At 43.6% G+C, this 23,303-nt stretch overlaps 1 protein-coding gene across 5 annotated transcripts in view; it reads right to left on the bottom strand.

Annotated features, from left to right (window-relative positions):
- Nucleotides 1–23,303, bottom strand: part of ZNF385C (zinc finger protein 385C) — a 213,439-nt gene that overhangs the window by 8,252 nt on the left and 181,884 nt on the right. For 4 of the 5 annotated variants that reach the window (XM_069954049.1, XM_069954047.1, XM_069954048.1 and 1 more), the window contains 2 exons: nucleotides 14,440–14,582; nucleotides 8,709–8,819 (listed from right to left, as the gene is read on the bottom strand). In XM_069954049.1, coding sequence (XP_069810150.1) covers nucleotides 8,709–8,819; nucleotides 14,440–14,582 — 254 coding nt within the window. Of the gene's footprint in view, nucleotides 1–8,708; nucleotides 8,820–14,439; nucleotides 14,583–20,883; nucleotides 20,961–23,303 lie in introns of those variants that run through there. The other variant, XM_069954051.1, reaches the window with a different exon arrangement.

The following is a 23,303-nucleotide window of genomic DNA, read 5'->3' as shown; positions in this document are numbered from 1 at the left end:
ACTTAGTCACACTAACCACGAGACAACCAGAGCATCCTCTGTCAGCTCAAGGTTCGAAACGTTAAGGGGACTCACCAGTATTATTTTTTATGACTAAGTTGATACTGACATGGTGCACAAGTACCAACATAGCAAATAGTACAATGAAAGGAAAATATACACTCATCTCAGCAATAAGGAACCCACAATCCTAGACATCCCGGAAGAAGAGCAGATGCTTCCATGAATGCCAAGATAGGGGAGCCCCACGAAAGACACACACAGATGCTGTAACATTATCTACTACAGCACGAGCTCACCACAGGAGGGTGGGGGGAATTACACAGGGCAGAGCACGATGGAAATGTGTACATCCAGTCAACTGCATGGGGGGCTCCATGCCGGCTGCCGATCTATTTGCATTCAGAGGACATTATTGTAGGGATAATGAGGTGCATACTGATGGCAAGCCTGCAAGATGCTGATAAGACTCCGCCACAATGAGAGATGGGAGGGGGAAGTTCTCAGCTGAGCAGAGACTGACAATGCAGTAGAGAAAAGCCAGCCTGGCAGTCCTCTGCTCTGCAGCATGCCCTCTTCAACCCCGTTTTTTTTTTTAATTTTAACCCATGACAGACAGATAAAATGGATCGTCAGGTACAAATTATTCTGCAATTAAAAAATTGCAAGTTTGACCTTCAAATATTAACCAAGGGCGTTTGTTTTACAAAAAGAAAAAAGGCAAATTTCTTATCATAGCAACAAAAACTGTAAAATACTGAAAAGTCTAAACATGGGTAATCTGATGTTCCTCTATACCTGAGCATGAAGCAGGGGGCATCTTAGGCTAGGGCTAGTTGGATTTTAAGCATCTCAGGTGTCACAGGCCTGATAAAGACCGACATATTTTATGGGCTGGAAACATTGCCATATTTTTGTACTGTGTGGTTTGCAATCAAACAACTTTTCTCCTCTGTACACTGGAATACCTTAAGTTTTTGGAAATTGGATGTGCTGGTTTTGTTCCCAGCAAGCCATCACTCCACATAATATTGGATTTGTGTATTGGAGTTGGGCGAAGTCACATTAGGTCACAAGTTGCAAAGAGTTCACATTGACAATCATAAGATTAAAATATTCATGTTGTGTAGCCCTGGCCTTAACCCTTTAAGGACATGGCCCATTTTCGTTTTTACGTTTTCGGTTTTTCCTCCTTGTGTTTAAAAGGCCATAGCACTTGCATTTTTCCACCTAGAGACCCACATGACCCCTTATTTTTTGCGTCACTAATTGTACTTTGCAATGACAGGCTGAATTTTTGCATAAAGTACACTGCGAAACCAGAAAAAAATTCAAAGTGTGGTGAAATTGAAAAAAAAAAAACGCATTTCTTTTATTTGGGGGAAATGTGTTTTTACGCCATTCACCCTGGGGTAAAACTGACTTGTTATGCATGTTCCTCAAGTCGTTACGATTAAAACGATATATAACATGTATAACTTATATTGTATCTGATGGCCTGTAAAAAATTCAAACCGTTGTTAACCAATATACGTTCCTTAAAATCGCTCCATTCCCAGGCTTATAGCGCTTTTATCCTTTGGTCTATGGGGCTGTGCGAGGTGTCATTTTTTGCGCCATGATGTGATCTTTCTATCGGTACCTTGATTGCCCATATACGTCTTTTTGATCGCTTTTTATTAAATTTTTTCTGGATTTGATGCGACCAAAAATGCACAATTTTGCACTTTGGGATTTTTTTGCGCTGACGCCGTTTACCGTACGAGATCAGGAATGTGATTAATTAATAGTTCGGGCGATTACGCACGCGGCGATAGCAAACATGTTTATTTATTTATTTATTTACTTTTATTTAAAACCTGGGAAAAGGGGGGTGATTCAGACTTTTATTAGGGGAGGGGGCTTTTTACTATTAACAACACTTTTTTTTTTTTTTTTACACATATACTAGAAGCCCCCCTGGGGGACTTCTAGTATATACACTTGGATCTCTCATTGAGATCTCTGCAGCATAGATATGCTGCAGAGATCCATGAGATAGGCACTCGTTTGCTTTCGGCTGCTGCAGCCGAAAACGAACGAGTGCCGAGCCGAGGACGGCGCCATCTTGGACGCGTCCCCGGCCGGCATCAGTAACGGAGATCGCTCCTCCGGGACAAGGTCCCGGAGGAGCGATCTCCCCCACTAGACACCAGGGAAACGTTGCCTCCGATTAGCTAATTAGCGGGCACGGCGATCGGACCGTGCCCGCTAATAGCAGCGGTCCCGGGCTACTCGCGGCACCTGGGATCGCGGCACTTCAAAGCGGGGCCGCCGCGCGGCCCCGCTTTGAAGTGCAAGTGAGGACATAGGACGTACCAGTACGTCCTATGTCCTTAAGAGGTTAAAGGAGAAGTCCGGTGAATATTTTTCTTAAAGTATTGTATTGCCCCTCAAAAGTTATACAAATCACCAATATACACTTATTACGGGAAATGTTTATAAAGTGCTTTTTTCCCTGCACTTACTACTGCATCAAGGCTTCACTTCCTGGATAACATGGTGATGTCACTTCCTGGATAACATGGTGATGTCACTTCCTGGATAACATGGTGATGTCACGCCCCGACTCCCAGAGCTGTGCGGGCTGTGGCAGCTGGAGAGGATAATGGCAGGGGGACACTGAGGGACACAGGGCACTGGAGGGACACTGAGCATCCCCCTGCCATCATCCTCTCCAGCAGCCACAGCCCGCACAGCTCTGGGAGTCGGGTCGTGACATCACCATGTTATCCAGGAAGTGACATCACCATGTTATCCAGGAAGTGACATCACCATGTTATCCAGAAAGTGATATCACCATGTTATCCAGGAAGTGACATCACCATGTTATCCAGGAAGTGACATCACCACGTTATCCAGGAAGTGACATCTCCATGTTATCCAGGAAGTGAAGCCTTGATGTAGTAGTAAGTGCAGGAAAAAAAGCACTTTATTTCCCATAATAAGTGTATATTGGTAATTTGTATAACTTTTGAGGGGCAATACAATAATAAAAATTTTCACCGGACTTCTCCTTTAAGGACACAGGTCTCTCCATAAGGATAACATTTTGCCTCATTAATAGAGATTAATGCAACTGGAGCATGCTCGAGTCCAGTAGTTTGCAATTTGAACACTTTTGACTGACAAAGTTGGTTGAAGCCCTAGGGAGTCCAGGTTTTTCTGGACTCCCTAGGACTGCATCCAACATCTTCAGTAATCAAATGGCAAACAAGAATGTTTTTGATGTACGCTGGAAAGTTTTTATGATTTTCCTGGATGCAATAATGGAGCATTTGAGCCAGTTCTAAGTCGCAGTTCATGATCAGCACCATCTTAGTGCTGCTCCCGCCTAGATCACAAGGCAGTGGCAATGAATTTTTGAGCCTGCAGCTACATTCACACATCAGTAGTGTAGCCTGCAACTGCGGACCGCACTACAAATGTGCAACCTGAGTGCACCATGGTACACGGACCGCTACATTGGAACTTCATTAGCATCCAGTACAATCCGCCTTACAGCAGGTCTTATTTCTTTGCGGGAAGGACAGACGCCATTGAATAACATTGGTCCTATGTTCTGTCCACAATTTTTCGCAACACCAGACGTGTGAACGTGGCCTCGAGGTGCTGCTGAAGCTCTTGTTTTATCATACTGTTGTAGTCTTCTTCATAGCTGCACAATGACTAAGATCCCAAGGAAAAACTTTATTGTAGGGAAGTACAACAAAGAGGATACACGGTGGAAAAGCTAAGTGATAGGCACGGACAAGCAATTATGAAAAGGAAAGCACCGATATATTTCTACCTTGTTATTTGTTATTCATTCTTTATGTGAACATGTACTATGCTACTTCTCTAAACTGTTAATAAACATGGCTGAAGAAGTTGGATGCAGTCCACAGAAAGGCTCTGTTCACACAATGTTGAATTTGAGTGGATGGCCGCCATTTAATGGCAAATATTTGCTGTTATTTTAAAACAACGGCTGTTATATTGAAATAATGGCCGTTATTTACTGTTATATGGCGGCCATCCACTCAATTTCAACATTGTGTGAACAGATCCTTTCTGTGTTTTTAATCCACTCCTGGGTTTGGTTGCAATATGAGGACCACAGTGACTGAAATATACGTAGTGTGAACCCAGCCTATGTCTTCTTTCTGCCAGAGACAGGAGGTGCTACTTTTAGCCATCGGTTAGGGTGCCCATGTTTGGACCACATCTGATATAAGAATTGATAGGTCTATATGGATAGGTGACAACTGTTCTCGAGAGGCATCAGACAAATGAGCCGGTATTCACTACAGTATTGATCGAATTTTACATATGTTGAACTAGAACTCAAAAATCAAGTGGTATTTTTTAGCCAGGACCATACTGTACATTCGCTCCCAATATTGTATAGGATGTCAGCTATATGGTAGTACATTGATCTAAATAAGATGGCCAGCACTCCAGCATCTTGTGTTTTTATCAGTCCTCCATCACTTTTAACCCTCGAAGCAGACCAGGCCTCTCGGTAGATACAAAAAGGCTAAAGGACAGAAGTAAATGCTGCAGGGAAGAAGAGACAGAGCTCCTCTCTGCGGGAGAGGTAGCCTACGGATAGACATCAAATCAGCATGTTGATTGGAGACCACGGGGAGTCGGGGTTCACACTAGGACAGAAGGAAAATGCCACCGACTACAGCTCTGAAGACAACGCTGTACAGAGATAATATGATGCCGCAGAAGCGTCTTCTATGAAAGGATCAGCGCGGGATACAAAGAAACGTAAAAGTGTACGGCTGTGCTCTTCATCATATTGATGGTTTATATTTATAGCACCGGCTGCATGTTCTACCCAGTGTATACTATGGTTACATGTGTGGCTTAAAAGAAAAGGGGGGGGAAGAAAAATCTTGCAATTGCAGAATTGCCTCTAACGACTTTGTTACTATGGCACCAGCCTGCAGCTTTGATGCCAAACTTCATTTCTTCATATCCCTATAAGGGCAGATTGAGGAAGGTCAGCCAGCATTGTGGAGATGCTCAATGTAAACAATAGACAGAATTAGCATGGGCAATGGTGCGGAGAAAATTGTGTTTTCTCTTCCTGCAAACAACTGATTTGCCAGGCACAGGGATCATACACTGTGTACATGCTTTCCAACCTCATATGATTAGGTTACATCCAGTCCGTCTTGTCCGTATGACCATTAATATTGTTAATTTATAACCTACAGATCTGATGCTAAATAGGCAAATACGGCACACTGTGTGTATCCAGAGATTTCCGCGGGAGTCTAATGATTTCTGCTCCACTAATACCTTTTAACTGGCACAGTTGGCAATGGGAAACCGAATACAAATTAGCTCGGACAGTAAGCGCCTATAAGTTCGGCAGCTCTCAGGTGTCCACGTGATCAGTGACCCATAACCATAACAGTGGGAAGGTTAGCTACTGAGAAAAACTGTGGCCTAGCATTACTAGTTCTTAGAGATTAGCGCAACTCTAGTGCGCACAAGTTCGATCGGTCGGCATTTGATTACCGGTGGCTAAAGAAGTTGGATGCAGCCCTAGGGAGTCCTAGAAAACATGGATACACCCTATAGATATATCCATAATTTTAGGACTCTCTAGCGCAGCATCCAACTTTTTCAGCAAACGGGTATTCAAATGCCAAACGTTCAGACTTATAGTGAATGTACCATCAGGTATATCACTTTAAGTTTTTTTTGTTTTTTACATGAATAGATTGGCCCAGGGATGCCGGTGTCGAGGTCCTTTTCTTGAACTGCCGCTCAGTTCCCAGGCATGGTGTCGGTCTGTTCCTGGGTACCGACCCGGCATAGAGCACTGGAGGCGTGCCTTCCTGCCCCCAAAACCAGTGACAAATCCTCCTCCCCTCCATTGATTCTAATGGAGCCGCTTCACAGAGGGGGTTTTGTCACACTGGAGTGGACGGGTCTGCCTCCAGTGCTTCAGGCCGGGCCGGTGCCCAGGAATAGACCGACGACGTGCCTGAGAACTGTGTGGCAGTTCAAAAATAGGACCTCGGCACCAGCATCCCGGTCTATTCATGTAAAAAACTTAAAGCGATGTACCTGATGGTCCATTGACTTTAAGCATGCTCCAGTTACAATCATTTAGATCTGTTAGATCTGCCTTCAGTTTCAGGTCTACTTTGTGCGAATATATTGTAGAGAAAATGTTTACTGTTTACATCCAATTTTTATGTTAAACATTTTTAATGAACTTTTAGTGATTTCTGTTTTAATTTTTTATTTTACAAATTTACATTTTGAAATAATCCTGAAATTTAGCAGTTTTGAGACTTCCTGTTCTGTCTGTGATAAAAAGGAGGAGACTGCTGGAAAGTGCCACCATTACATAGATAAGACAGTAGGAGCTTAGGGCCCTATTCCACCGGACGATTATCGTTCGCATAATCGTTAACGATTAACGATCTCAAACGACCGCTATTGCGAAAGACCTGAAAACGTTCACTCATTTCCATAAAACAATAATCGTTACTTATGATCGTATTTGCGATCGTTTTTTCTTCGCTATTTCTTTGCTATTGCATTCGTATTTACTGCGAACGACCGAATGACGTCTTATTCAATGCGAAGGAGTTCCGAACGTTTTGCGAACGAGCAACGATAAAAATAGGTCCAATCTTATAAAGTGATCAACGATTTCTCGTTCCGTCGTTAATCGTTAACTGCCATTCACTAACATAACATACATTACAAAGTTGTATAACTTTGTAATTTGTGTTATTTAGTGAATAATTGCTTACCGCCGCACTACCCCTTTCAAAATCATCGCTGATAACTGATGAAAGTAAAATATAAAAGATTATACTTACCTGTCCAGGCTTTCCTGTGTCATTCTGGCTTCTTGTCACATTCCCTGCTCACCGCAGCCACTGCTGAAGCTTCTGAAGCTATCTCTGGAGTGACAGGCTGCTCAGCCAATCACTGGTCTGTGATTGGCTGCATGGCCTGCCACGTCAGAGACGCACCAGAAGTGACAGCAGTGGCTGCGGTGAGCAGGCAGAAGCCAGAAGGACACCAGGGGAGCCTGAACAGGTAAGTATAACTTGATTATTTTCATCGCAAACAAGATATATATATGGCTTATAAGTATCTATAGATGCATTAGAATATGTGCCAGGAACATTTACCAATACATATGCCAAACACTGCACAGGGTGTGAACATAGCCATGAATGGAGGGACTAATATAAATGAGTAATAAACTCTATTGAAATCAATGGGAGACTCGAGCATTTAACCATGTGCCCTCTGCTTACCAGAGAGGAGGGTTCCTGGTTCATCTATGACATTTTTTGTTCTCATTTTTGTATATTTCATCCCTTAAAGGGATGTTTAAACTAAATATACAATACATAAAAGGATAAAATGTAATAGGCTTCTGCAAGACACATTAGAACTCCAGCAATATGCTGTCAATAGCCGGCATACCGCCAGAATTCTAATGTGTCTTGCAGAAACCTATTACATTTTTTTCATTTGAATTTTTGTATATTTAGTTTAAACATTCCCTCAAGGGACAAAATATACAAAAATGAGAACGAAAAAGGTAATAGATATAACTGATGGCTGAGCGATTATTGAAGGTGTATGGCCACCCGAGCACCACAAGAGGGCTCAGTCGAGCTCGATTGAGCACCCTGATGCTTGACAAAGCATGTTCGCTCAACACAAGTGGTAAGGCATAACGTAAAATGAAAATGGTCACCTAACTTATACAGCTTGGTCATGGAAAATAATGGCTGTCAGATACTGTTTACATGGCATTTCTTGTGGATGAAGAGCATAGGATATGTAAAATAGTCTATGAGCAGATTTAGATTCTGTCTAGTAAGATAGAATAAGAAAATAATACATAGAACTTGTTTCATTATCATATATACTTGACATATACATAATGAATACCAGAAGAATAAATCCTTAAAGCGACTCTGTACCCACAATCTGACCCCCCAAACCGCTTGTACCATCACATAGCTGCTTTTAATCCAAGATCTGTCCTGGGGTCCATTCGGCAGGAGATGCAGTTATTGTCCTAAAACACAACTTTTAAACTTGCAGCCCTGTGCCAAATTGACGTGGCCTAGAGCACCCATGCCCTAGGCCTGCACCGCCTCTCTGTCCCTCCTCCCCACCCTCTTCATCATTAGGAAAGCCCCAAGAACAATTTCTCCTATTCATCACCTGTGTGAACACTGCACATGAGCTGGATTGTTAAGGCAACTGTGCAGTGTTCAGGTGATCAATAGGAAAAATCCTGCCCAGGGGCATTCCTAGTGATGAGGAGAAGGGGAAGTCTTCAGTTCGTGGACACCACTTGGAAGACCATTGCAGATGGTGAGAATAATGTGACTTAATGTTTTGTGGTTTTGTAGTCTATATCTCTGAAAATAAAAGGATTGGGAAAGGTAAATCCAACAAGCCTGATCCTTCTCTCCATCATCTCTGACATCATCTCTCGGGGGCTCCCACATACATTAGGCAGTTTCTGAAATTGTCAGGTTCAGATTATTTTTATTCTAATGTCTATGGGGGCTTTTCTATGTAAAGGGCATCATATACTATTTGTGCTCATATTAATATCCATATGATAAGACAACCACTAACATACTGCCACATGGAAGAATATAGTAAGTTCTTACCAGGGAATTGAACCTGAGATGGCAAATATTGCAGGATATAAAGGGTTTTCTCTTTGGAGGAGAGGGCCCACCAAATGTATGGTTAATGACGGCCTTCTGCACTGGGTCCATCTGTAAGAGAGAGAGAATGGACATCAAATCTAATTCAAGGGTTCAGTGCAATTCCTTATTATACATGTAGTTATATGCAAATCACAGTGAAAACATCTCCATGGAACCATCCTTAGTTCTAAACTCATACTGCGGTTATTATCAACATTACCGATACTTGTTATTGATAATATAAACTCCACTTAGCCCTTATTTTTGGAGAAGCATAGTATATGGTTTAGGACTTATTTTCAGGGTAAGTCTTTTTTGGAGAAACTCAGTATACCACTACACTGTATGTCCCACTGTTGTTAGGCTCCTATACTGCAAGTAGTCCCCATACTGTATACATCCCCCCTCTGCCGGTAATCCCATACTGTGTACATCCCCCTTTGCAAGTAGTCCCGATACTGTATACCTCCCTCCCCCTCTGTAGTTGTTCCCCCATACTGTATAGAACCCCCTTCTGCAGGTAGTCCCGATACTGTATACCTCCCTCCCCCCTCTGTAGTTGTTCCCCATACTGTATAGAACCCCCTTCTGCAGGTAGTCCCGATACTGTATACCTCCCTCCCCCCTCTGTAGTTGTTCCCCCATACTGTATAGAACCCCCTTCTGCAGGTAGTCCCGATACTGTATACCTCCCTCCCCCCCTCTGTAGTTGTTCCTCCATACTGTATAGAACCCCCCCCCCCCCTTCTGCAGGTAGTCCCGATACTGTATACCTCCCTCCCCCCTCTGTAGACGTTTCCCTATACAGTATAGAACCCCCCCTTGTGCAGGTAGTCCCCATGCTATATACCTCCCTCGCCCTCCTCTGTTGTTGTCCCCCCATACTGTATACATCCCCCTCTGCAGGTAGTCCCCATACTTTATACCTCCTGTTCCCCCATATGTCCCCTACCGTGCATCTTCTTACCCCTCCTGCCTTCCCTGCAGCTTGTGTTGAGCAGGTGGGGGCGGGGCATAACAAGTCTGGCCCTGATTGGCTGATGCTCAGCACCCAGTGTTAGGGATCTGGTCAGCTGACTATAACTAGGGCTTATAATTAGAGTAGGGCTTACATTTCAAGCCTACTCCAAAAAGCCTGCAAAATGATGGTAGGTCTTATTTTCAGGGAAGGTCTTATATTTAGAGAAATACGGTAGTTATAAATCCTCCCAATTATGTATGCAGTGCCAGGTTGATGGGTAGGATTCCAAGCTTCAGGATCATAGTGGCAATGAGGAACATAATAATGGCTTTTAGGATAACTCCTAGTGGGCCGGAGCACAAGGTTTTTCAAGAAGGTTACCAGATATATTCTAATCTATTTTTATAGCACCAACATATTCTACTGTGATGTACACAAATCATTCACATTAGTCCTTACTTTCCCACAATGGGGCTCCGCAGGGGTGTAACTAGAAATGGCTGGGCCCCATAGCAAACTATGATTCCCCCCCTTCCTGACTGACCACTAGGCCTTCAAGTGTAGTAATAACTGCAAGCGCTGGTCAGAAGTGCTTTCAGTTAAAGGGACATTTGCAGATACTAGGAGGCCTGCTCGGTCACTGGCTGCTGCAAATGGTGACAGCTCAGGGGGCCCAGTGTATTACAGGAGCAGGCCATGGGGCCCCCAGGTGCAACAGGCCCCATAGCAGCTGCTTTGGCTGCTACAGTGGTAGTTACGCCCCTGGGGCTCACAATCTATTGTTCTCTATACTGAATACAAACAATGCCTAATTACATAGGGAGCCAATAAACCTATTGCTGCAAAAAAACAGACCAAGGCAAACATGGGGAGAACATACAGACTCCATGCAGATGTTGTTCTCCATCAGCTTTAGATTTCCAACATTAAGTGTACGTTCACACGTACTGAATCCGCAGCGGATTTCTCACTGCGGATCCCTGCCCAGTAAACTATATGGGCACACAAACTCGCAGCAGGATGTACATCCCGCTGTGAGTTTGTCCGCAGCCCGCCGGGTTAACCCACCGGCCGCTGAAGCGTATACGTCACCTGGTCCCGCTCACGCTTGCTTCTGGGGTTTCCGGCACGTCCTTGCCGCAGCGCACTAATTGGCTGAGCGGGACGTGAAGAGGCCGGGAGCCCCGAAGCAAGCCGGAGTGGGGACCAAGTGAAGCCTAGCTCCGGCGGCATTAGGCTGGCACAACCTCTCTGTCCCTCCTCATCATTAGGAATGCCCCAGGCAGATTGCTTTCTATTTGTCAGCTGTGAGAGCCCGGCACATGGGCTGGATCATTAAGACACCTATGCAAATGTTCCAGTGGCATTCCTAGTGATGAAGAGGGTGGGGAGAAGGGATGGAGGGGTGGTGCAAAGTTAGGGCACAGATACTCCCGTAGGGCACGGGGTTTTAAGTTTAAAAGTTGTTTTTTGGACAATAACTGCATCATCTGCCGAACGGACCGTAGGACAGATCTTGGACTAAAAGCAGCTATAGGGAAGGTACAAGTGGTTTGGGGGGTCAGATTGTGGGTACAGAGTCGCTTTAAACTTTATACATCACCTATCCATGGTCCAGGGCTCCTCTTGCGCTCTGCTTCTCACCGGGTCCCGCACACTGCAGCTTCAGAGCGGCCTGTCTTAGCTAACAGGCCGCTCAGCCAATCACTGGCCGCCGCGGCCCCAGGCAGTGATTGGCTGAGTGGCCTGTCAGCTGAGACAGGCCGCTCTGGAGCTGCAGCGCGTGGGACCCGGGGAGAAGCAGAGCGCAAGAGGAGCCCTGGACCATGGATAGGTAATGTATAGAGTTTAGAAATCGTCACCTGCTGGCTGCACACCGCTATTACACGTAGCGATGCACGGTCGGCGCCCGACAATTATAGGTCCAAACCTACATCAACGATCAGCCGAAGATCGTTGTCATCGGCTGATCGTTGTGTTTATTACACAGAGCGATAATCGGCCGGATAGGACCGATTCGGCCGATTATCGTTCCATGTAATAGGGCCCTTAGTTGTCTGACCTTGATATAAAATGCTGACACGTACTGGGCGCTTGGTGTCCAAGTTGCGCACAAACACGGCGTGACTCATATTGTGCTGGTGGAGAAGTTGGGAGCCCAGACAGCCCATTAATCATCACACATTGTCATGCCGCTCACTTCTCTGAATGGAATTTGGGGCTCTGATAACACCTCTCGCCCTCCCAGCTTTGTCCCTCGAAGACAGATGCACCTGTCTCCTTGGCTAAATAGTTTCGCAAAGAAATACGATCGGCCTTAAAACGCAGCCTCTCTCCTGACAGTCAGACTGGAGATAAGATAATCTCGCTAAGCCTCAGGCCAGGAGTGAGGACAATGCTGGCATTATAGATTGGGAAAAGTCATCTGACAAAGACTTGATTCTCCCTCTATTTATTTATTTTTTACGCTTAACAGAAGACTCTATCTCTAGAAATTATTTCTGTCCATGGGGCTTATAGATATATACTGTTTGGTCACTCCCAAAATTTACTTTTTTTCTATCAAAAACAACAAACTTCAAAGCCTAGGCCGAAAATGGCCGAGCAGTAGTCCAGGCACCCAGCCATACTTGGCATGATCAATATCCTTATGTACAGTAATTCTGTTAAAGGGGTACTCCCGGTAACCGTTGGCCCTCCAGCTGTGGCAAAACTACAATTACCATCTTGCCTGGACAGCCGAAGGCTGTCCAGGCATGATGGGAGTTGTAGTTTTGCCACAGCTGGAAGGCCGAAGGTTGCCCATCATTGCTTTAAGTCAATTGGTGACATAAAGTTATATAGATTTGTAAATTATTTCTATTAAAAATCTCAAGTCTTCCAGTACTTATCAGCTGCTGTATGTCCTACAAGAAGTGGTTTATTCTTTCCAGTCTGGAGAACAGCAGTGGTTTTCTGTGGTGATTTACTACTGCTCTGGACAGTTCCTGACATGGACAGAGGTGGCAGCAGAGAGCACTGTGTCAGACTAGAAAGAATACACCACTTCCTGCAGGACATACAGCAGCTGAAAAGTACTGGAAGACTTGAGATGTTTTCATAAATGTAAACAGCGGACGTTACTAATCTTATGTGCACACAAGGATGCAGTCTGTTCATCTGTGGTGTGTATGGAAATCAATGCTTAATTGATTTCCAGACACACCCCGAATGGGCTGGTGTTCGGCCAGTATAACAACGGCCGTTGCTATGCAACAATTCTTTCCAGTCTGACACAGTGCTCTCTGTTGCCACCCCTGTCCATGTCAGGAACTGTTCAGAGCATCAGCAAATCCCCACAAAAAAACCTCTCCTGTTCTCCAGACTGAAAAGAATACATCACTTCCTGCATGACACACAGCAGCTGATAAGTACTGGAAGACTTGATATTTTTTAATAGAAGTAAATTACAAATCTCTGGCACTTGCTGGGACCAGTTGATTTGAGAGAAAAAAAACAACTTGGTGAACTACCCCTTTAATGGGAGGGGTTCCCTTTAATACAGATTGTAGTTGTCTATTTCGATTGTTTTTACCCCATCCCATATTATACCAGCAGATGTGTAAGCTAAATAAGCAAAAAGTACAAATTACAGTCACGTTTAGTCCTAGCAGGAGAAACAAATATCTCATTGCTGCATTAGTTGACATGCACAGTGCTCTCTGCACAGCTTCTCCTCTAGATCTATATAAGCAGCATGAAATCAGTAATTCTTCATCTCACTATGTAACGTCTTAGGAAATATGTTAAGTATATTTCCTGCTATTTAAAGGAAACTATCCGTGGGACGGAGAATAAAACTGATAAATTGCTTTGTTAAAATTTTCATTTCATTTCATGTAAAAAAAAGAACAAAAAAACAAACAATGCACCGTAAACTATAAAGTACATAAAATAATACAAATAATATGGATACGTTATACAATCCTTATAGACTAGAGTGAGATTAAATGGGTACTCCAGCAAAAATCTTCTTCTTTCAAATCAAGTGGTGTCAGAAAGTTCTATAGATTTGTTATTTACTTCAATTTGAAAAACATCAAGTCTTCCCATACTTACCAGCTGCTGTATGTTTTTTTTCAGTCTGACACAGCGCTCTCTGCTGTCACCTCTGTCAATGTCATATAGTGTCTAAGTTTTCTATGGGGATTTGCTGCTGCTCTGGACACTTCCTGACATGGACAGAGGTGGCAGCAGAGAGCGCTGTGTCAGACTGGAAAGAATCCACCACTTCCTGCAGGACATACAGCAGCTGATAACTATGGGAAGACTTGAGATTTTTAAATAGAAGTAAATTACACATCTATATAACTTTCTGAAACCAGTTGATCTGAAAGAAAAGGATTTTCTCTGGATAACTCCTTTAACTGAACCCAAATTAATTCAATCGTTCATGTTGGCTGATCGTTGCCTTCTATTACACGGGATGATAATCGGCCTTTACTGTTTGACCCTTTAAGACTCATTTTTAACACTCTGTGGACACAGATTCAATCACATACGTCTCTGACTATGTGATGGATGGGATCAGGGGACTACCAGGGAGTAAGCTAACCTTTTGGGTGACAGAGAAGCCCCATGTTTTCTTCTATTCCAGAATGCAGAGATGAATACTCTTGATCTGAAGCCACCTACAAACATAGAAACTGTATAAACAAAATAACAAAAATATTATAGACATACACCTACCGCATTGAAGTTTGGAAAGAGGCTAAGCGGAGAGACACCATTGATCCTGAATGTTAGTAGATGCTTGATGTCCAAATGGGTTTGGATCGGTCGACTGGGTATCCCTAGAGAAGCCAACAATGGACCACCAGGAGTGGGGGCACCTAGAAAAGAAGAAGCAAGTATGATATATTTTCCAGAAAGAAATGAGATAACAGTTGAAATACATGATCAGGTACTATAAACGCTTATAAAATTACCTATAATGGACTATTAGAATACTTACTGATCAGCTGTGTATTAGAAGAGCTATGCCTGTATACACAGAGAACAGGGCTGGAAGCAGGCAGTGCTGTATATTGTGTAGTGGCTTACCTACCATTCACTTCAATGGGAGCTGAGCTGCAGTAACCCAGCATGGCCACTACACAATATACGGCGCTGTCTGTTCTCTGTGTTTACCAGCGGCAAACAGCTGATCAACAGGGGTGTAGATTGTAGGTAGCTTATTGATCTGAGAGCAATGGCCTATCCTGAGGATAGATCAGCGATTAATTTAGCCTGCATAGCTTCTTTATTACTTGCGTGCGAGCCACAGCCATACTACCTGGATAGTAAAACACTGAGGTACAGGGAGCTGTCTGGTGTCACAAATGAGGCCACCGAGCACAAAGCTGTTCCCATAGGAAATAATTCATAGAGGGTATCATAGCCTGATGGCAAGGCATATGTCTTGGCATCTTAAAGGGGTTATCCAGCGCTACAAAAACATGGCCACTTTCTTCCAGAGACAGCACTGCTCTTGTCTCCAGATCAGGTGTGGATTGTAATTAAGCTCCATTCATTTCAATGGAACTGAACTGCAAATCCCACCCAAACTGGAGACAAGTATGGCGCTGTCTCTGGAAGAAAGTGGCCATGTTTCTGTAGCACTGGATAACCCCCTTTAAGGTGTTACTGACAAAGTTTTGATAGATCGGACCCCCACCAATCACTAGATACAGGTGGGAAAAAATCCTGGCAATGTGCTTCACTCCCTGACTCGATGATTCGTTGCAGATTAATTGCATGTCATGTCTTTTATTGGTTTCAATTCCACAATTGCCATTAAGCCAAATCTTAACTTTCACTTGGGCATAATAAGGGTCTGGGGCGGATCCAGCGGGAGGATCGCCTGGAAAACTGGGATACAGCCATAGCCATAGGCTGTATCCCAGTTTTCCAGGCGTTCCCCTCGCTGTATCCGCCAGACAGCGGGAATCTGCTGCCGAGCATTCGGGTTCATACGAACCCGAACCTCGGCAGGTTCGGACCATCCCTAATAAATATATATATATATATATATATATATATATGTATAAAACCAAATATTAACAAACAGCCCCCCAATAAAAGCAGCTTTGTTTGATCACAGAAGGTATACACACAGATGGCGAAATATTGTATGACTTATAAGGGGGGGATGCCCCTTCTTTTATGCCCTCAGCAATAATATGGAATAAGATGCAAAAGATGATAAACAATGCAGATCCCTGTTTTTTTGTAGGATTTATCAGACATGCTCCTTATGGACAGGACAAAGCCACGTTGCCATGTGATCTCTGTACTGTACTGTACATGTACATAGTGCAGACACATGAGTTGGATTTCCAATAAAGCCTTATTTGCTCTAAAGTACTATTTCTGCCACAAAAAAAACAACAACAAGAATCGATCCTTGCTGGGTGGAAAGAAAAAAAAAAAATCTTGAAAGAATAACTTACTTAGGCTGGGTTAACACTACATTTTTGCAAAATTTTCCTTCGTCCGTTTTTTTTTTACAAAGAACAGATGAAAAAAACGAATGGAAAAACGGATGCATTTTCCATAGACTTCCAGTTGAAAAAAAAAAAAAAAAAAAAACAGATCAAAATGCATCCTTTTTTAGTGTACACAAAAACATGGCCGACCCCATTTTTGTGTACTCAGATGTGTTTTCAGCCTTTTTTTTTTATAATGGAAGTCAATGGAGAAACAGATCAAAACGGATGCACACAAATACATCAGTTTTTACATTTGTTTTGTTTTTTTCAAAAACGGATGAAAAAAACTGATTGCAAAAACATAGTTTGACCCCAGCCTTACTTTTTTTATCTCATCCATGCCCATTTTTAGAAAATAAAATATATCCTTAAAGGGGCTTTCTCACAAAATTCTTTTAGCACTTGTCCACATGATAGTATGATTGGTAGAGGCCACTAGATCTCACTGAGGGTCCCCTCTCCTGCCATGTCACAACCAATTCATTCAAACTCAAGGACTTGGAATCCTCATTCTAATAATCCTATAGGATCCCAGAGTAACATATCCGTACAATTACCCTTACAATTATTTCCCCAAAAACACAATCAGGCATACGTATGATGTAAGAGGGAACCCACAAGCTAAAACCCGAGAGGGTATCGGCATATGGTTACAGTTCATAGACCAAGGATGAACCAGAACGGTCATGTGAAATATATCAGATTATCATTTCTCACATCCCATGAGACGGGGCGATAAAAGTGAAGTTTTATTGGAAGGATCGCTGTTAGTACCAGACTTTTTTGTTCTTTTTTTGAGATTTTCAAGCCTGGAACTCCTTGGCGTCCATGTATCCCAGACGGATCGTATGCACCAGGGGAGAGCTGGCATTGTGTTACATTTGGCAATAAGAATAAATATGGGCCACACAAAAAGCAGCCATTTATGGATAATGGGAAACCATCAATTTTTGTCCATTGTTTGGCAGGCTGCCATCTTGCTTTAGCTAGTTTTTAACAGCACTTAGTACTATGCTTTACAGCAACAATGGGCAGGAACTGTCCCATTGACATGAATAGAAAATAATACTGAATATACTTTGTGACCTTAGAAGAGGTCACTCCACAGGTAGGAGGAGGCTGAGCTATGAGCTTCATCTATTGACTTCTCTATCTAATAGTGTCACCTTTCACAGTAATGCTGTACAGATCACTTCACAGCACCTGCCTCCTTATCATCACAGACAGAATAGGAAGGCTCAACTTAGTCTTAAGCTGGCCTTACACCTTCAATAACTAATGACCGAACAATCGCCAGTCACCTATTCTGATTGGCCACCGTCCCCCCTATCCACAGGAACGTTTGACAGGACAAAGCATTCCTATGTCGTCTTAGGGAGGGGTAAGCCACAGTGAGAAAGCTCTCGCCGCGGCCTACCTGTCCCGAAACAATAAGGCAGGTGGTGAATTTCCTTCATGCCCAACCCCTATTGGTCACCAACGCTAGCTGCGGGTACAGCTATCAAATGCCTAAAATGTATGGGGAACTTTAGTCCTAGTGGTGAGAATGTAAACAGCAACATTTCAGGCTTATTCTACAGGGTGATCCAAAAGTAGGTGGACAGTGTAATAGGGTTATGAGGCGGGAGATTTATCAAACATGGTGTAAAGTGAAACTGGCTCAGTTGCCCCTAGCAACCAATCAGATTCCACTTTTTAATCCTCACAGACTCTTTGAAAAATTAAAGGTGGGATCTGATTGTTCCCTGTTCCCCTATTACACGCGTCGACAGCAAGGGGGGCTGCGGGGAGCTGTGGAGAGGCTGCCCGGGTGATCGCTGGATTGTCTGGGGAGCCCATAGAACAGGGATGCCAAACTCATGCCCTCCAGCTGTCGCAAAACTACAATTCCCATCCCAATATGCCTGGACCAGGGGCGGATTAACTTCACTATAGGCCCCGGCCTGTTGACCAGGCCTGGGCTTCCCCCACCCCACTGTAACTATGGCAGCACTAGCGTGGTGTTCATAGTACAGGATAGATAATGTCATGATGCCCTGATTTGTGCAAAATTGTGGTAAAAAAGCATCAATTTTTTGCAAATCATGGCAGAACTGTATCCAGGAGACAATACACCACTGAAAGTATAAGTCTTTTTGGGTGGCCATGGGCCCCCCAGGAGCTCAGGGCCCCGGGCTACCGCTTGAAAAGGACCTATTAAAATCCGCTACTGACCTGGACAGCCAAAGCTTAGGCTTTCCAGGCAAGATAGGAATTGTAGTTTTGTAACAGCTTGAGGGCCTAAATTTTGACACCTGTGCTCCTCTTACACAGAGCGATGGCAGCATATCGCTGCTATCATGATCGTTCAGCTTTCAACATGTTGAAAGTCAACAATCAGGCGACATCGTGCATGTCGGCTGATCGTTGTCTTCTATTACACAAGACGATTATCGTCCGTAATGGCCGATATCGGCTGATAATTAGTGATGAGCGAGCATGCTCGTCCGAGCTTGGTACTTGTTTGAGTATTAGGGTACTCGATGGTACACGTTACTTGGACGAGCATCTCGTGATACTCTGGCTGATGCTGCTGTTGTACATTGTATTGCTGTGATTTGTAGTACAGCTGCATAGAACCTCACTGCTCATTGTCCTGTGTAACAGGTGGCATAGACCATATACCATCACTTACACACAGACTATACGACAACCTCAAAATTTTGGGGGTGGTTCATATGCTAACTCTGTTTTAATGGTTCCCTGTGTTCTCACTGCCATGCTGTGTCAGGTTAAGTTTTTGGGTGGTTCATATGCTACCTCCGTTTTAATCCTTCACTGTGTGATCACTGCCATACTGTTGCCCATAATATAGCGTAATGGTGTAATTAGGCAGCCTCAGAAGCATCCATACATGCTGCCCCTGCTGTTTCCTGTCCGTTTCCGTGGTGTTTCCATCATTTTCTGAGGTTGACAGGTTTTCACACGACCTTCCCTCTTACTCGAAACGAGCACCCGAGTATCGGGAAATATTCGTCTCGAGTAATGAGCACCCGAGCATTTTTGTACTCGCTCATCCCTACTGATAATCGCTTCATTTAATAGGGCCTTAAGAAAATGTAGTGTACTCCATACAACCATCAGCCAAAGTTCGTCCAGACATGATGGGAATTGTAGTTTTACGACAGCCGGAGGGCCAAAGGTTCCCCGTCCCTGCAGTAGACATATCAGTGATCACACAATGCAATATATAATAGAAAACCATTGTAAATGTAACAGCAAATGACAGTCCTGCTTTATCAAACATCTAACCCATCTCCCAGGCCTTTATGTCAGCAGTATATCCCCCTTGCTTGTTTTCCTTTTCTGGACCCCGGCCTAACACCATTCAGTGTCATGTCTTCTCCTATTGTCTAAGCGTTCTGTAGAACATAAAATAATGATTCGACATCTAGATGGGAGAAGCCGCTTCTTTTCACTCATAAAGACACAGACGGCAGCAGCCTGGCAGAGATAAAATGACCTCTTTCTGGTAAAACGGCCCTATTGAAATCCTTATCAGCCTCCCCAAACTGCTTCTAACTACAGGCACGGAAAATGCAGCAACCCTCTCAAGCGTGGCATTGTTCAAATTAATTCACAAATCCCCCAGAGGGGAAATCTGGGAATCGTTTATAGAGAGAAAGACTAAATTAAATCTATATTTATAGAAAGAAGAAAAAGACAATCAAATGGAGAGCGATACAGATCAATAGGGGTGAATCCCTTCAGGGGATGGAAGTTCAGGGGGAGAGAGGACTGGACACAGCCCGGTGAGCGGCAGTAATAGCCAATCATTATAAATATATATATATATAGTAGCGTCAGCTCTGCATCGAGAACAACCTATAAAGTCATAGATGCTCAAAGGAAATACGAGTAACGGGGGAAAATGTAAAGCAAAAACACACAAATACACATATATAAAATACGGCTAAACAAAAATTACTATAAAAGAGTTGTCTGCTCTGAATGATTGTTTTTTATTTATAGGGTATCTAATGAATTTTTTCAGAGGTGTCCTACTGTGTGGACCTTAAGCTTTAGGTGTACCTTTCATGAGAACGTTCTTTTCATAAGGCAATGATTTGCACTGAAGTCAATGCAAACGACGGCCACTGATACACACAATATATTGAACAACAGTCATTGTTTTCTACGGCCGTCGAAATAATGATCATGCCAATTATTTTTGCCCGTTGTCCATAGACTTCAATGCAATTTTTGTTAAAAATCATTTTTGTCCTCAAAATAACGGCTGTTGTTTTGAGTGCCAAATAACGTCCGTTGTTTATACATTGTGTGAACATAGAAAAGTGGAAACCAGTATGACAAGGCGGCGGTGTAGCGTGGTGGTAGTGGTTGCCCTGGGTGCAAAATTCTTAAGGGCGCAAAATTTTGCCCCCCTATGTAAAGTGATGTGTATTCTCATTAGTAACCAGGAGCAGGGAGTCCGCAGGTAAATTGCTGCTTTTCTACGTACATTACATGATGTAAGAACAGAAGCTAGGACTCTGTTCCTGTTACAAGGGGTCCCTGGGGCAGAGGTATTAACTACACTTCTAGGGGCATCATAGGGGTGCTAGCAAAAATAAAAAATACAGTGCAGGCAGGGGTTGGGGGAAACATAATAATGTATACTTACTGGTCCCCGTGCCCCAGCAGCCCTGAGTCAACAGACTTCTGGATATCATTTTCTCTCGGCTTCTTTCCTGGTGTCGCACCCCAGTTACTGACAACATTTGACTCCCGGTGGCTGGACATTCCAGTAGGGAGAGCAAGGGGATGCCGGTAGAGGTCTGGGAGCAGGCGTGAGGAGCTGTGGGGGGCATCAAGACTGGTAAGTATATATTGTTTATAATGTTCCCCCGCCCACACAGTATTTTTTATTTTTTTTTGCTGGAGTTCTCCTTTACCTACAGTGCTACGTACAACAACCTGGTGCTGGTAATCTAAGAAAAATAAGTGGAGTGCTTCTTTAAAAATTATATACTGTAGCCCCCATCAAAATTAATGTGCTGTTTGCTAGAGATGAGCACGGCTGGAACATGCTCGAGTCCAATTGTTCAGCATTTGATTACCGGTGGCTGAAGAAATTGGATGCAGCCCTAAGGAGTCCTGGAAAACATCCTTGTTTTCCCAGACTCCCTAGGCCTGCATCCAACTTCTCCAGCCACCGGTAGGAACAATCTCACAGTTAAGAAAGAAGGACCTAGAAGTGTAAAATACCATAAACCACTTTAGGGGTAGCTTCACACGTGCAGGATCCACAGCGGATTTAATGCTGTGAGTTTTCATTTCGCTGCCAGTATGTGACCCGGCCCCTTTAACCCCCCACTGCCCGCAGCCCCTGGCCCAGAGCATACATTACCTGCTCAGCACCGCGGCTGTGCGTGAGGCTCCTGGCTCCCCATCAGTCAATCAGTGCACGGCAGCACTGATTGGCTGATGGGTAGCCAATCAGTTAAATCCGCTGCGAATCTGGTACATGTGAAGCTACCCAAGCAGTTTTTTAAAAAAATTTATGTAAAAAATTTGGCTCTCACCTCACACAATCGGGAAGGGGAGTCTGCTTCACCCACAATTGAGAGTCATACCCAGGTGAAACACATTCTCCACTCCCCAGCCGGCCAACTTATCTGACTGAGCAGTTCAAGAGCTGCGGAATATATTGGTGCTATATAAATAAAATTATCATTATATTATTATCTGACAGCTGACAGGGAAGTGGAGCATGCATTACATGGCTATGTGGGTTTGTGCGAATTCCACAGAAAACCCAATTAGATATACGAGGGGGTAACGTCCTCCACGCCGATATACACACTCCTGTGCTACTATAAAGCAACAAATTTAATTCATAACAAAGTAAGCACTTAGGAACTAAAACATAACTTTTAATCAAGATAATAAAAAAGAAAGGTATATATAGCTAAAATAGATAGAATCACCAATCTGAATCAAAATCACCGCACTTAGGAAAATAACAGTGTAAATGTATAAACAACGGAACTTATTAAAAGGGAAACACACGAGAGGACAAGGTGCACTCTGTCCACTCCTAGATAGTGATACTTTCCCTACCTTTTGGGGTGACCCACCTCCTTAAAAGGGTGGCCCCAACCACGATGACGTTCCCTTCCCTCCTCTAAGTGCAGGACAAGACACAAACAAACACAAAATGTGAATCACACAAAATGGGGTACCACACCAAACCAATATTCAAAAAAGAATCCAACGCGTTTCACCTGTACAAATAATAACAGGATCATCAGGGATATAGTGGTGTACAACAAACAATAACAACAAAAGAAAATGTAGTGCAATAGATGTACAGCGCGAAACCACCTGCACCACCTCCGGTGGATTGCTGGATAATGCTGAGGAGTAACTCAGTGACACATGTGTGTCTCAGAATGCACATGGGATGATGCCAGTACTAGTAATCAGGACAATAGAAATCCTAAGTATTACAGCAAGTGAATACCACCAATACGACTCTTGGGAGTCAGTAACCAAATGCCAGGATATAGCAAAAAATAGTCATTTACATGAATGTGACAGGCATGCTAAGATACAGTATACTGTTTGCAATTAGCCCAGTCAAGCAGCTGATAGCTGCATCCTAATATCACTGGATTATTAAATGCTAAATAGCACAAAAGCACAAAGTATACATGTGTCTGAAAACCAGCAATACTTATCAATAGCGTCCCGATGGTGGAACAGGCATCCTGTTGCAGATGTTCAGTGCACTCCTAAGGTGGTAGGTGCCAGGATGTAATGCCCCTGGTATTCACTTGCTGTAATACTTAGGATTTCTATTGTCCTGATTACTAGTACTGGCATCATCCCATGTGCATTCTGAGACACACATGTGTCACTGAGTTACTCCTCAGCATTATCCAGCAATCCACCGGAGGTGGTGCAGGTGGTTTCGCGCTGTACATCTATTGCACTACATTTTCTTTTGTTGTTATTGTTTGTTGTACACCACTATATCCCTGATGATCCTGTTATTATTTGTACAGGTGAAACGCGTTGGATTCTTTTTTGAATATTGGT

Source organism: Dendropsophus ebraccatus, chromosome 14, assembly GCF_027789765.1.
Source record: "Dendropsophus ebraccatus isolate aDenEbr1 chromosome 14, aDenEbr1.pat, whole genome shotgun sequence".
Lineage (NCBI taxonomy): Eukaryota > Metazoa > Chordata > Amphibia > Anura > Hylidae > Dendropsophus > Dendropsophus ebraccatus.
Note: the sequence above shows the minus strand (reverse complement) of the source record. Positions and strands in the feature narration are given on the sequence as shown.